The following is a 14,327-nucleotide window of genomic DNA, read 5'->3' on the forward strand; positions in this document are numbered from 1 at the left end:
GAGAAATGAGTTGGGAACGAATGTCGTGGTCTGGATTGAGCAACGAGGAGGGGGATTGACTTTGGGTGTTATCGGACAAGGTGCTTTGCTCTGGTCTATCCAACTTGGCTCTTTGTGGCTTAGCAGTGTACTAGGGATACAGAGAGCGCTAATCTCAGATAAGCTAGTCTAGTGGGAATGTCGATGCGCTGGTCCAGGAACAAGGGGGCCAGCCCCAGCCGTCTGACCTCCGCCAAATACACGCGAGACCAGTCTAACAAAGGACGTTGCAGAAATTTGTATATTCCATGCCTTGGTTGATCTTATCTGCCGATCTACTTGTTATATCTTTAGCACATGCTTTATCCGGAACCAATTCTCTTACCCGGAGTAAATAAAGACTCCATTCTCAAAGTTTACGCCAACAGCCAACTTACTAAGGTTGCCAATAAGACAGTCTTAGCCACAAGTTTAATTTCTCAATCATGGATGTCATGCTGCTTATCCCACCACCACCACACCATTTCACAGCATGAGGGAAATGGGAGGCTAGCACATGTGGGTCCCCACCGTTGTAACATGCCCACCAATCCCACGTCGGAAGGCAGGCGTCATTTTCGGTTGCAGTCGTAGAGTACGAACCCTCTATCGCGTCTCTTCTGTGCTTGGCTCGATATCCTTGTCCTAGGCTGCCAGTTTAGGCTCGATCTCTATGCAGTCTATGAAGCTAAGAAATACAACTCCACCGACTTTGCAATCTTCTCTGGTTGGGTGACACATGTACCTAGTAAACAACGTGTGTTTTTGGTTCGAACGAGCGCAACTTTCCTTGTGGCCTCGGCCCTTGCTATATCTGAGACAACGTTTTGTCGAACACTCAATCTTCCCATTGTAACAACCCAGGTCGATAATTTGCACTGACGTGGCTAACTTAGTCTCAGGAGCAAACTTTCTATGGTAGTACCATGCATGTAGTATTCCGCATTTTGTGGGAAATTTGATCTCAATTATTTTCTCAACGTGGTTACGCACGTCTGAAGTCTCAGTTGCCGCGATGGTACGAATATCAAGACTAGCGACCGAATATTCGTGGTCACAGCACTACTAACCTTACTATAGGTAAGTCGCCAGTCTAGCATCTTGACTTAATTCACCATATGTATCGACGCATACTGCTAACAATAGATCTCGACGGGCTAGATGCATGACCTGGGGGCTATAGCTTCCGACCATGTAGTCATCATGCCCTCCTCTTGTGCCGCAATCAATATGCAACGGGCCGATGCTCCTCTCGGACCCAGGCCCAGCGGCCAAGCCAGCTCGGCAAAGGGAAGAGAGAAAACTGTGCAAAGGATGATGCCCATGCTTTGCGCATTTTTGATCCTCGATATGTAAAAGCTGCCTTGACTATAATTACCTACAGCCCCATCCTCATTATAGTTTTCTCAATGACGAAACGCACTGCACAATGCTTCATGTTTCGACAACTGGGGTATAGTCTCATACTCATCTTCCCATTGATACACTTACTGATCAAGGGCTTCGTGTTTCGAATCGTGTTTGATAATTTATGGTTTCATCGGTGCTCTTTTGTTAACTTGCACTGTTCGGTAAAGTGCTACAACTTCCATTTCTGAACCTGCTCTCTGTTATGTCTACCCTATAGCTAGCTAGTCGTTCCGTGGTATCTGCGTAGTAGAACAACGGCTAGAATTAAATGTATATCATCCCTATATGTAAGTATACAATTTCGAACTAGGGAATCATAAAATAATAATGGTATTAGAACCGAGACATTATCACGAATTCGAGGCATAATTGAGTCCCAATAATGTACACAATGTGAATACGATCGACGGGGAAGACAATGAACAGGAAAAGCTCCACTGTACGAAGTACCTGGGAGACAGCTTTCTACCTATAGTACTCATAGTATGCACTGCGTCCAAGCTAGCTTAGGTACTCAGTAGCTCGTATGGACATTTGTTCAATACGAATACCTTATGTGGTTTATACGTCAGTTACGTCACACAGGCTGAGTCGGGGATCGGCCAGAAATTGTACCGACTTGCGGAAGGCGATCGTGTGCCCCCCGATTCTCCGAGCCGCTCCGGGGAGAAATATCCGGGAATTTTCATCTCGGACGTCATCAATGACTCCGGAGATAGGGCAAGAGGATTATTGCATTTCGCTCTATCTCTTCCTTCAACCTTTCCCTCCCCCATGTCCTCATCCAGACTCGTAGCTGTATTCCACTCATTGCTCATGGTACTCGACTGTTGATCACCACCGATCCCCCAAGCATGTTGCGCAACGCCATGCAAGGCCACTCGGCGTGCGCCACTATGCGCTGCCGACCCAGAATGCTCGCACCATCTTTGCGAAGATTACAATCAGGTGGTCCTTTCCAGGCCATGCGACCGCCGTCGCCAGAGGAGCTTGGTGCCCCCCGGCGCGCGAAGGAATATAGACGGGGACGGCGATGGGCGCGGCGCTTGCTCTTGACATGCGTATTGGGAGGTACTATTTATCTCGGGGACCGTCAGATATACGCATCTGGTTTTGGCCGCTCTCTACATACATTCGGAACCGGCTTGCTTGTAGCCTTCGACTACAAGCTGAATTTTCGACCCCAGCCCATTACTGGCGGGACTGTGCAGGACTTGCATAATCGGAATGCCGAGCGGCTGTTCAACCTTCTCCGTTCCAACGGTGGACTTTATCTCAAGATCGGACAAGCCATTGCAATGCAGAGTGCTGTGCTGCCCCCCGAATTCCAAAAGATGTTCAGTCGCATGTTTGACGATGCACCGCAAGACGATTGGAGTGACATCGAAGCAGTGATAAGACAAGATTTCGGGAAAAGTGTCGAAGAGGTCTTTGGCGTCAGCTTCACAGGAAAGGAGGGAATGGGGTTGATGGAGCGCAAGGCTCGAGCGAGTGCAAGTGTTGCTCAAGTCCATTGGGCGAGACTTGCGGATGGTCGCGAAGTCGCTATCAAAATACAGAAACGCGAGATTGCCAAGCAAATATCATGGGATTTATGGGCCTTCAAGTAAGCCTGAAGAACACAGCTAACTCCCGCGTACGTACTAATGCAAAACAGGACCGTCGCATGGATCTATTCCAAGTGGTTTGACCTCCCACTGTATAAACTAGTCCCCTTCATCACGGAGCGACTTGAGCTAGAAACTGATTTCGTCAATGAGGCCAAGAATTCGGAAAAAATGCGAGAACTTGTTAATACGGAAAAAACCTTGAAAGGGAGAGTATACATTCCTACGGTTTATCCTGAATTTACGACAAAGCGAGTTCTCGTGACTGAGTGGATCGAGGGTGTGAGGCTTTGGGATAAGAAAGCCATAACATCGCGATGGCTTGGAGGGCATAGCAATGGATCTCCTGGTGCTGGTCGCCCACTCCCGCAAATTGATATTGACGCTGCACGACTTGAGCTTCGGACAAGGCCATTTCAAGAGAACATCAAGCCAGAACGTCAGGAATTATGGCGAGGCCGACGAGGCCGTGGAGGACTTGGTCTGTCCACGCGAGAAGTCATGACGACCATGGTAGACCTCTTCTCAGCACAGATTTTCAAGTGGGGTGTCGTTCACTGCGATCCGCACCCCGGCAACATCTTTATCAGACGTTTGCCCAATGGGCGAGCCGAGCTTGTGCTTATTGACCATGGCCTCTATGTGTACATGTCATCGAAGTTCAGAAATGAATACGCCACCTTCTGGAAAGCACTTATGACATTCGACAATAAAACAATATCACAAGTGACAGAATCATGGGGGATCAAGGCGGCAGATCTCTTCGCGAGCGCAACATTACTGCGGCCGTACGAGGGTGGAGATAAGCGCACGCATAATGGGATAATGAAAGATCTCAAAGGCAATACACCGGCTGAGCGGCATTACGAGATGCAGAAGCGAATGAAGCAGGGCATCCGAGAGATCCTGACAGATGAAGATAAGTGGCCGCAGGAGCTGATTTTCATCGGTCGCAATATGCGAATCGTACAGGGCAACAACCAGTATCTCGGATCACCAGTCAACCGTGTCAAGATGATGGGCGAGTGGGCGAGTCGTAGTCTATTCGAGGACCCCCAGTTGCCACTGAACCAACGCCTTCAGAATCGCTGGCGCCATATCATCTTCAAAACTGTCATGGCAGCTTCTGATGTGGCCTTCTACATCTTTAAGCTGCGCCAGTGGTTGGGTCTTGGAGGGGGAATGGAGGATGAAATGGAAAAAAGAATGAAGGATGTCGCACAAGACTTTGGCATTGAGCTTCAGCATGATGTTTTTGAAGGCTGAGCCAGTGCCAGTGCCACTGCAATAGGTCTGGTGGAAATGTAAACTACTCTGTACACGACAACTTATGACGAATTCCCCATTCATGTAACAAGAATTTGTACAGTTCATACAGATAGACGACGATAGGTACTGCCTGGTAATCATCATGAGCTTGCCTAAGTCAAAAGATAGAACCCTCTCAAGATCGGCAAACGAGTTCACGATGGGATCCAGACCATTGGACTCGAATATATTGGTATAGAAACTGTATGGAACGATGCATTAATATCCCATTGCATGTTGTCTTCATCTCCTATATATTATTTGGTACAAGTGGTGATTCGCGTAAACGCAGGAGGCAGCTGTGTATTATTGTTGACATTTCCGGGAATAAATACTTACTACTATATACGTGGACTGGATGACTGCCCGTGTTAATCTATAGGTCGCCAGATAGGAATCTCTGATCGTTGCATGTTAGTTGTGAAGAATGATCTGTAACAGTCGATCCTAGCTAAGAAGACATTTGAGGGAGGAGTACGGCCCATTAGCTGCAGTCACCTCGAAATCGAGTATTGTGTGCCCTCGGCAGCCCTCCTCTTGTTGCAGTTGACGTATTTTGGCTTGATCACTGGATCAATTGTCCTGCCCGGCGATAGCCACATACTGACACCTTACATTGTCCTAGCTCATCGAGGTAAGTCTGACATGAATGGCTTTACAGATGAACGTTTTCATTGATTCATGTAGCGCAGGAGGAGATTACTGAAATAGGATTGATAGATGTCCAAGGATATGCTCAGCACGGAACTTGGATGTAGTATCCGTAAGGGATCCATCAGTTCACTTCTTCATAAGTTCATACGCGTTGCATTTAGTCAAATAAGGCAACAAAGTAGTGACACCTAATAAGTTGCCATCGTTTTAGAAACAGTGTCCAAAAAAAAAAGGCCTTGGGTTGGGTAGGACCAGGTGTATGGAACTGTCGGTAAATGAACTAGCGCTACGGAGTAGAAACCTTTTGTTTCTTCGCTTACATGCATTAGATGCCCTGCAATTAAAGCCACTGTGTTCTATCACTACAATTCTACTACGTACTTAGCTTCCTTGTTCAGACAGCTACCTCACTTTGCCTAAATACATACGGAGAACTACAAGAACCGCCCGTGTTTTGGCGTTATATGTCCTTCAAAGTATTCTTGTTGCTCGGGAGGATGACACTTTATGCTTCTTATCGACGTATGCAGTTGGTGGAGGCAACTAACCTCTTCCTCAAGCCCAGTTTAGTTGACACTTGACAAGCCGTGTACCTGCATCAGTGGGTCGATCCGATACAGCCTAAAAGTTGAGATTTCAAGTTTTGGTTGGCTCATAGAAATATCTTGTGTCTGTGCTTGAATTCGACCAGGACACGGAAGAATATACCTGGATTCGGTCCTGATCATTGAGCTTGTATCCGAAAATGCAAGCAATAAGGCCGCACGCCAGGTAATTAAGACACAAAGACACAGACTTAATATATTGGAGTCTAAGCCAAAGCCATGTGCCTGTGGCGTTAGATTGGCGGGACTGTCTCCACCTCATGATGCCCCCGCTCATAAGGATAAGGACCATGCGACCAGGACCCAGTAGCCAGGACCGCTGCTAGACTGGAGCTTCGTTGGCTGTGTTGTAAGACACAGTCGGTGTTCAATGGTATAGGAAGAAAACAGGTGGGAGATACAGAGGCTCCTTTTCTGGTTCAGGCCACTGACTGCGGCTTTAAATTGACAAATAATCACCGTCTGTTATAAACGGAGCCAAGTCCTCATACAGAATTGGCTTCCCCCTAAATGCCCCTTACCCCGTCCAGTCAGATTGTCTTGGACCCTGCACCATCGCTAGCGCTGCAGAAGGTTAGCGAATCACTTTTAAGGGTCCGCATCCGGGATTGTCTCAGAACAAAATGCGCCGATGGATTGCGAATCCTGATGACTTTTAGATGATATGGTAAAAGTCATGGTAGTTGAAACGAGGGGAAAAGGAAAAAGAAGCCTTAGCATGCTGTCTGATCGAAAGCTTGGCATATGTGAAAACCTACAGGCCACAGTGTGTCTGGGCCAGGCTTGTGCACCCTAATGTTTGAAGCGATGCAATATGATACTTATGTCTCGGGCATATCATCGACAAGCGTACGGATACTGTAGGTCAGGTAATATGGATCATGCCCAGCGTCTATACGTAGCAATCAGTCCGACTGGGCATCAAGACGTGGTTGCCCATGTATAAGGGTCGGAGTCGGTACTACCTTGGCTGGTATTCTTTTGGGCACAATTCCGTTGTCTAAGCTCTATTGAATCCATGCCCTTGATCTCGACCTCCATGAGTGCCGTTTTTGACCTTCCACAACTTTAACAACATAGCCAATCAGGTGCCTTATCTTACTCGAAACGAGCCTGAGCCACCCCTGGTAAATAACTCCCCCAAAAGCGTCCGACTCTGCAGACGCGCATCAATCCTGTTTCCATCTCATCTCAAGGCTACGAATCAACGTCGGGAAAGACCAGGCAAGACACGTCGTCCAGCTCATCTCCCCCTTTGCAAACTAAACGAACGCCTCAACCTTCATTCGGAGACTCAAACTCTCAAACACTCTCCACTGATCTCTTACACCCACTACTGGCACTGGCGGCTCTCCACACCTGGTACACGCGCTCTATACCTCAGGTAGGTACTAATCCATCAACCGCATCACTTCCCTCCATTGTACAGATCCCCCTTTCTGCTCCCCAATAGTTATTTGGAAAGGGCTGTCGTTGATAGAGGGCACGTGAAGATCAGTCAATGTTTGTTCAGTTGACATCTGCTGATTGTCCGTCTACGAAGTTGTTGTAGCCAGCTGCCTCGTGCCGCCCACTCGCTTGGACATTTTGAACTATCAACCAAGACCGCCCACTATCGTATGCCCATCCACCTTCCGTCTCGATCGTTCCCGTTTCCTCCACTCCGATCCATTGTCATTTAGGTTGTTCTCGACTTGAACTAAAGTCGCCCATTTAGTTTTTGCTCCCCATCCTGCCATCTTAGGACCCCCCGCTGCTTCCACGTGCTCCGCACCGTCCTTCTCGCGCCGCCCACTCATCTTCTGATTTGCCGTCTCTTGGCCGCGACTCTCTTCCTTTTCATGATCGATCCCTCAGAGGATGAACAACGAGCAGCCTCGCCGTACCAGTTTCGGCATGTTACTCCGACGCAGCAAAAGTGGCGATCTAGGCAAAGGTGGTCGTAAGGCGCAAGCCCTTAGGGAGGCTGAGCTTGAACGACAGCGCCAGGCCTCGACGCGCATTGCTCCTAAGCTGCCCGAATTCGCCAACCATTCTGAACAATTATCGAAATCCTTTGGCCCCGAGTTGCGCCCCGAGTCACCAGCCAACGTTCCTCGATCAGCAGATTACACTGCTATTCGGCCTTCAGCAGAATATCCTCGGGGATATGGCGCTGCTGCACATGCTGCCGTCCCTGTTCCGCCGTTGCCCAACGGTGGTTTTGATCCATATGCCAGAACAGAAAGCATGACAAACCGTGGCCGCTACAGCTATGCTAGTAGTGCTATTAGCACGGTCAACAGTCCTCGTCGTGTTCGCAGACGAAAGGACCCGACGCCTTTGAAGTGAGTTTCTAACCAATGTATTTCAATTTGTTTATTAGTCGTGTGCTAACACGAAAACCAGTATTCTCGTCATTGGTACTCGTAACTCTGGCAAAACATCCTTTCTTGAGTTTCTCAAAACAGCGCTCGCTCTTCCACCCAAGAAACGAGCCAAGAAGGGTGATGACGAAGTGCCGCAGAATCGCAACACCCCCTCTGGAAACTTTATTCCACACTACCTCGAAACTGAGATTGACGGGGAGCGCGTTGGTCTCACCATCTGGGACTCAGAAGGCCTAGAGAAGAATGTAGTCGACCTTCAACTTAGGGAAATGTCCGCATTTCTTGAAAGCAAGTTTGAGGAAACCTTTGCAGAGGAAATGAAGGTTGTACGCTCCCCTGGTGTGCAAGACACCCACATTCACGCGACCTTCCTTGTCCTTGATCCTTCTCGGTTGGATCGCAACATTGCATCCGCGAGGAACCCAGCTATCAATGGTCAGCAAAACGGACACCTTGGCGCGCGTGTGCTAGGGAGTCTGGATGAAGACCTTGATTTGCAGGTCCTGCGTACGCTCCAGGGCAAGACTACTGTGATCCCAGTCATTGCCAAGGCTGACACCATTACCACCAAGCATATGAACGTTCTCAAACGAAGCGTTTGGGACAGCATCAAGAAATCGGGCCTAGATCCCTTGGAGGCACTTGGCCTTGATGATGAGGATGAGAGTAGTGTTACTTCTGAAAGGATTGCCGAGGAGGATGAGGAGGAAGATGAGGCCGGACACGAACGCGGTGGTGCTCAAACTCCTGAAAGCCAGGAATTCCCACTACAGGGCCATCGAGAAAGCCCAGCGGCGTCTCCAAGCTCCAAGAGACTGTCCACCAGCTCCATTCGACGACATAGAGCACAAGAAGAGGCCAAAGAAAAGGAAGATGAGATCCCTTTCCTGCCACTTTCCATCATCAGTCCGGATCTGTACGAGCCAGGTGTCATTGGCCGACAGTTCCCGTGGGGTTTTGCTGATCCTTACAATGAAGAGCACTGTGACTTTCAACGTCTGAAAGAGGCTGTTTTCAGCGAATGGCGTGCCGAGCTACGTGAAGCTAGTCGAGAACAGTGGTACGAGGGATGGAGAACGAACCGACTCAAGCAGAGGGATGTCCCCTATCGTCATCGATGAATGCTGTTTATTCAAGTCAGCACCCACCACGCAGGATTGACACGCCCTTCATACGATAACAAGACACTTTGTCACTAAACCATGTCTTTGCTTGACGCGACATGGATTCAACCGCTCTTACTGCGACCACCTTTCGTTACTCACAACACTTGAACGCTATACCATTTCCCGGAAAACTGCAGCATACCCTTTGTCATCTTATTATAACATTTCTGAACTCGCGAGGAAGATTACTGTTTTATACAGATAAGAATTGCTTCAACTCGCCTTTACGGCTGATACCCCTTTATTGAGACACCTGACTGTTTCTACCGCCCGGCTTTTGACTTTTAGACCGACGGACGAGCTAGCCTCGCAAGGTTTTATCAACTGCTCATGACATGTCTTTTACTTCATTTTTTATTATCTCTCTTTCGACAAACATTCTCAGACACTGGCGTTTGTGGTATTGGTTTTGAAATGAGAGGTCTTTATGGACGTCTTATGGCTTCGCCTTACAGATCATCCCCTTCTTGACATCACTATACCGGCGCTTATTGCTGTTGTCTGGACTGAGAGCACGACTAGCTTTGGTCAGCACCATTTCTTAGGGTGTAGGACACAATAGCTATGCCGCCAGCCATTGCGAAGAGTCTGAGCAAGAATGATGATATGTGTAGCTGGCTCTGTAGAATCTGAGGTGTCGGAGGAGATTGCCCTTTCTTTAGTCAGCTTATTTCACTAGAACTCCATTACGCAACTCGTGCTTTTAGCTATGAATTGACTTACTACATGCAATTTTGACCAGGACTCGAAAATGTACACCACAGCAGCGAGCAAGGACTTCTCTCCTCCTGGATTAGAATTCGCGCGACGCGATACGGCCGCCGTGATATAGAATGTAAAGCATAACGCCAACGAAGAATTGTACATGATTATAACTACTCGCTGAATTTACAAACTTGCGTATCCATGCCGCCCAATGTTAAAACGGCGTGGATTCTGCAAGCTCAGTGTTAATGGGTTTGTTATCGTCATCAACATCCGCCTCTTTACGAAAAGGATTCTTCCCAACTCCTTTGATCTTCGCAATTTCTTTATTGCTCAAAGCTACGCCGTCAAAATTCGGAGGCAATAGCATGTCAATCATGAGAATATCCGTCTTGAGGTTTCGAGCACGGTCGCGGTACGCCTGTTGATTGCGTGGGTATTCAAAACGCTCACTCATGGTTTCGATGGACGACCAACGGACACCGTATTCTTTTATGAGATCTAAAAGGACCTGGGAGTCGTGCTCACTCCAAGGAACGCGCTGTCGTGGTCCTTGTCGCTCTGGATCTGCCATACGAACCTCCTTCTTCCTCTGTGATGCGGCCTTTGCGATAGCATTGAAAGGTCTGGAGGACATTGGCGCCTGCGAGACTGAACGTAACCCCATATCCTGCGACGACTGCTCCATAGGAAAGGGGTGTGCGGGCTCTGAAGAGAATGAAGACTCAGAAACATGCCTTTGAGCACGCCGTGGGACAGGTTGTGGCTTTGGAGGTGGCGGCATCTGTCGTTGTAGCTCATCTCGCCTGGCTGGATCAACACGCCGAGTGTCGGTCTCAAATGAATCTTCCCCATCTTCGTCGTCCTGGGAAAGTCGCGGTCGCTTCTGCCCTCTTTCTCGTTGCCTCCCGCCTTGGGTAGCTAAACGATAAGAACTTGCGGGGGGGAATGGGCTACTACCCAGGAGGTAGGCATTTGAATGCTCATGATAATCACGGGGAACTCCGGATCTGAATCCTGCAAGCTGTTGGTTGGAAGGGGGCACAGTACTGGTTGCTCGACTTCTACCACGCAAGGCTTGAATGGACTTTGGCCCGACAAACAAACTTGTTCTGCTGAGAGGTCAATACTTAGCTCTGTTACCGGGTAAGAATATTACTTACTCTGCCTCCTGACTTCCCACACGCACGATTGATTGTGAATCCGAACCATAATCATTGCCTTGGCTGTAGGCAGCCTCTTCTTGGCCATGTTGAGAAGGTTCAGTACCCGCCCTCACGCTCTCTTCGTACGCCAAAACTTTGTATAAGCTCTCAAAGCACCCTAAGAGATCTTCCACCAAATTATGCAGGGGAAAATGTCTTCTTAGCTGGGAGATTCCCCCATCCTCCCTGTTATCATCGATGACCTTCTTGATCTGAGCGATCCGTGCTGAGCAGAGATCATCAACATCGTGATCGATACCTTCTACACCGCCAAGGTCTTTGAAGTAACCCCCAGAAAAAAGTTGTGGATATGAAGGAAGCGCCCCTTCGCCCTCTTGTCCTGATCTGTTCAATTCCTTCAAAATCTCTTCTTCTTCTTTGCAGAAATATGCAACAAGAAGCTCCCGAAAGTCCTTTTCGTCCCTGTGACGAGAAAGGTCTTCGACAAATAACCAGGTCCGGAGGTGTAATGTGCTCTGAGGGTTTTGAAACATATTATCAGCTGGGGTGAAGTATGCAGGCAAAACCCGGTTGAGGCATTCGAGAAATGGGAAGATGGCCGATGTCTCCTCGTTCCTAAGCCCGTAAAGCGTGTCGTAAGCTGTCACAACATTGGTGCGTGCGATCTGAGTTACCCTAACGCTTTGGTTTCGAGTGGGAGTGTCATCCACGAAGTGCGCGAAATCAATGAACGGTGCCGTATTAGACTGATCAAGTGCATCATATTCTCCTCTGATGGTGTGAAAAGCACGTCGCTTGATGGCCAAGATTCCATTGAAGACATCGTCAGCTTCATTTCCTTGGAAGCATTCAAACAGGCTATCAGCGGCTCTTGCTAAGTCTGGAATGCTTAGCTCCAGGATCCTTTGCTGTGCTATGGTGATTGCTGGACCAAGTTGAAGTTTTTCGATGGGGCTGTTGACATTCTCAAGTTCTTGGCCGGAGTCCTCCGGTTGCGAATAGTCGTCATACTCATCATAGAATTCGGTTTCATCGTCAGGCTTTAGAGGAATTGACGGGATGCTAATGTCGTCTTGAGCCTGAGGAGGTGGATTACGGCGAGCAACCGGATCGTTCAGTAAAACCCCTACAGGTTCAGGTACAGGTACGGGCTGGTTAACAATATTCTTTGTTGGGCTTGTTGTACGCTGAACCGGGTCGTTTTTTCGGTTGCTACGTCTCGGCTCGCGATTTTCGTTCTGAGCCAATGCACGCCCTGCTGCACTTCGAGTATTCATTATTGCGTGATGACTTATAGATGTGTGTGCGTGAGGTTGAGCCTAGGTAGCCCCAAACGCGCTGTCTGTTGTGATGATTAAACCTTCGCGTTATCAGCCAATAAGAGCTAACCCTAACCCGAAGGTAGCACGAAGGTATCTGACGCGTCCCTGGACCAAACTCTTGGTGTTGAGAGCTTTGACCACCCTTACAAAGAGCCCCCCCAGACGCCAAATCACGGGGGATATTAGCCTCCACCTACTATAGACCTGCCTGTAAGATAGCCTTACATTTTTGCATCCAACGTAAATACAATTGTAATCTTCTTTTCTTACATCCGTATTACAATTACACCACAACTTATGATTTCTCCCATAAATCTATAAATTATACACCAAAGAGAGGTTATAAACCCACTGCGTTGGCGATATCTTCCAAGTAGCTGTTTCACTCCTAGATTCTCATTTTGAGAATCATCAGCCATGGCTATTCTGTCACCTATGTCGCCTCAAAATAGGTTTCGCCTTCATGATTACGTATTAGGCGGTTTTCTCGGCGGATTTTTTGACGTGATCGGGTCCTAAGAAGCCCGTGAGATAGGCTGTTCGCGTGAAGAAAAGGAATAACTAAGTCGTAGGTCAGCGTCAACCATAACGCAGGAGATGACATGGCAGCATCTGATTATATTCTTGGCTTACCGTCATTCCAACATTTCCCCAAGTCATGGCATTCCACTGGGTAGGGCTTAGCAACTTGTCCCGGCCTATCCCATAAGAGCTGAAGCCAATGTGACCAATATCTGCGAGCCAGAGAGCAACGAGATACGAGCGAACAACTCGGTTTTCAGTTGTAGTTGACAGGATCGCCACCCCAATGAATGCTAGCAGCAAATATAGATTCCCTAGCTGCCAGGCTATAATAATACTATTGGGGGAAGCATCACCGTCGCTCTTCTGGGGAGATTGCTCTCCGATGAACCAAGCTGGATCAATGACGGCACCAGCAAAACCGACAACTCTGTTTTTGATGTTAGCAGATGTGCCATTTAGGGATCGGGTGTGAGACCCTTGTTATGAAATCTTACAAAGAGATAGGCTCTATGATAGTGAACACTATTCGTGGGAAGGTGGGGAGAGAAGAAGCCATGATTATGAGAATAGATTGATGGATTGTTGAACGCGCCAGTAACATATGGCCAAGCAAAGCTGAAGAAATGAGAAGGGTACGTACACAAACTAGATACCAAGTCTGATGTTCGTTTCCCCAGAATCAAGCTCCGGTTTCAGATGCCGCCAACCAATGAGGACAACATACTGAATCCCGGAACTGCTCGGGATAGACCGGAGCGAGGACTGGTGAAGGATCTCCGGCAAATAACCGGCCAGTATTTCGAGCTTCTTTCCGTTTGACCAGTGCTTCCGGAATCTAAAGTTGGTTGAGCCGTTAGAATCCAACAACCGAGAGCAACGAGACAAGTAGCTGGCCTTCTCCGACTGTTTAAAACCCTTTTTGCAATTGTGCAACATCTCCGGGCCCCTGCCCCCGAAGAATCTTCTTGCCAACTTTAGTCGAGCCAAGTCGATTCAATTGGCTTGCCCCAGCTTTTGGAATAGAAATCCTCGGGTGTGAACCGAAAGAGGTGTATGATGACACTTATTACTTACGTTATGCTAAGCATAATATCCTTACAAGTCATGTACGGCTACTCGATTGGTTCACTTACTTATTGATAAATAGGTAAATTACATATTGGTACAACTATGGCTGCTTCTTCAGTACTCAATGCAGCATTTTGCTGGCATGTGAAAAAGCCCAACCAGTATCAACATGCAGTTCAATCGTTTTAAAAGGCGGATACCTGGGCCGGCTTGCTTAGTAGGTTAGTACTTGCCAAGGTAGGTACCTACGGACCGCTACTGTATCCGTAACTCGGGGAGCAAGAAAACATCGTGCCGTGTGATAGGATGTCAAAATAAACTTAGCAAAATGTGTCCTAAATTTATGCTAAGTTACCTAAGTATTTTTATCACCTATCATCAAGGCCCTGACTTTTCTTTCATCC

The 14,327-nt window shown here is 48.0% G+C and overlaps 4 protein-coding genes across 4 annotated transcripts; 2 read left to right on the plus strand and 2 right to left on the minus strand.

Moving 5' to 3' along the window:
- Positions 1-2,342: 2,342 nt before the first annotated feature.
- Positions 2,343-4,301, plus strand: FSUBG_8827 (atypical ABC1 ABC1-B kinase; the record flags this gene model as incomplete). Its single annotated transcript, XM_036687274.1, has 2 exons — positions 2,343-3,034; positions 3,086-4,301. 2 exons carry the CDS (start codon positions 2,343-2,345, stop codon positions 4,299-4,301), a joined length of 1,908 nt encoding a protein of 635 aa, XP_036535667.1.
- A 3,161-nt stretch (positions 4,302-7,462) lies between these two features.
- Positions 7,463-9,092, plus strand: FSUBG_8828 (septin aspE; the record flags this gene model as incomplete). The annotated part of the gene is made up of 2 exons (XM_036687275.1): positions 7,463-7,929; positions 7,991-9,092. 2 exons carry the CDS (start codon positions 7,463-7,465, stop codon positions 9,090-9,092), a joined length of 1,569 nt encoding a protein of 522 aa, XP_036535668.1.
- A 964-nt stretch (positions 9,093-10,056) lies between these two features.
- FSUBG_8829 (uncharacterized protein) lies at positions 10,057-12,285 on the minus strand (the record flags this gene model as incomplete). Its single annotated transcript, XM_036687276.1, has 2 exons — positions 10,057-10,954; positions 11,006-12,285. 2 exons carry the CDS (start codon positions 12,283-12,285, stop codon positions 10,057-10,059), a joined length of 2,178 nt encoding a protein of 725 aa, XP_036535669.1.
- Positions 12,286-12,804: 519 nt separating this feature from the next.
- Positions 12,805-13,411, minus strand: FSUBG_8830 (uncharacterized protein; the record flags this gene model as incomplete). The annotated part of the gene is made up of 3 exons (XM_036687278.1): positions 12,805-12,891; positions 12,964-13,282; positions 13,350-13,411. The coding sequence occupies 3 exons, from the start codon at positions 13,409-13,411 to the stop codon at positions 12,805-12,807; spliced, it is 468 nt and encodes a 155-aa protein (XP_036535670.1).
- Between the last annotated feature and the right edge of the window lie 916 nt (positions 13,412-14,327).

Source organism: Fusarium subglutinans (assembly GCF_013396075.1).
Source record: "Fusarium subglutinans strain NRRL 66333 chromosome Unknown NRRL66333_c0000125, whole genome shotgun sequence".
Lineage (NCBI taxonomy): Eukaryota > Fungi > Ascomycota > Sordariomycetes > Hypocreales > Nectriaceae > Fusarium > Fusarium subglutinans.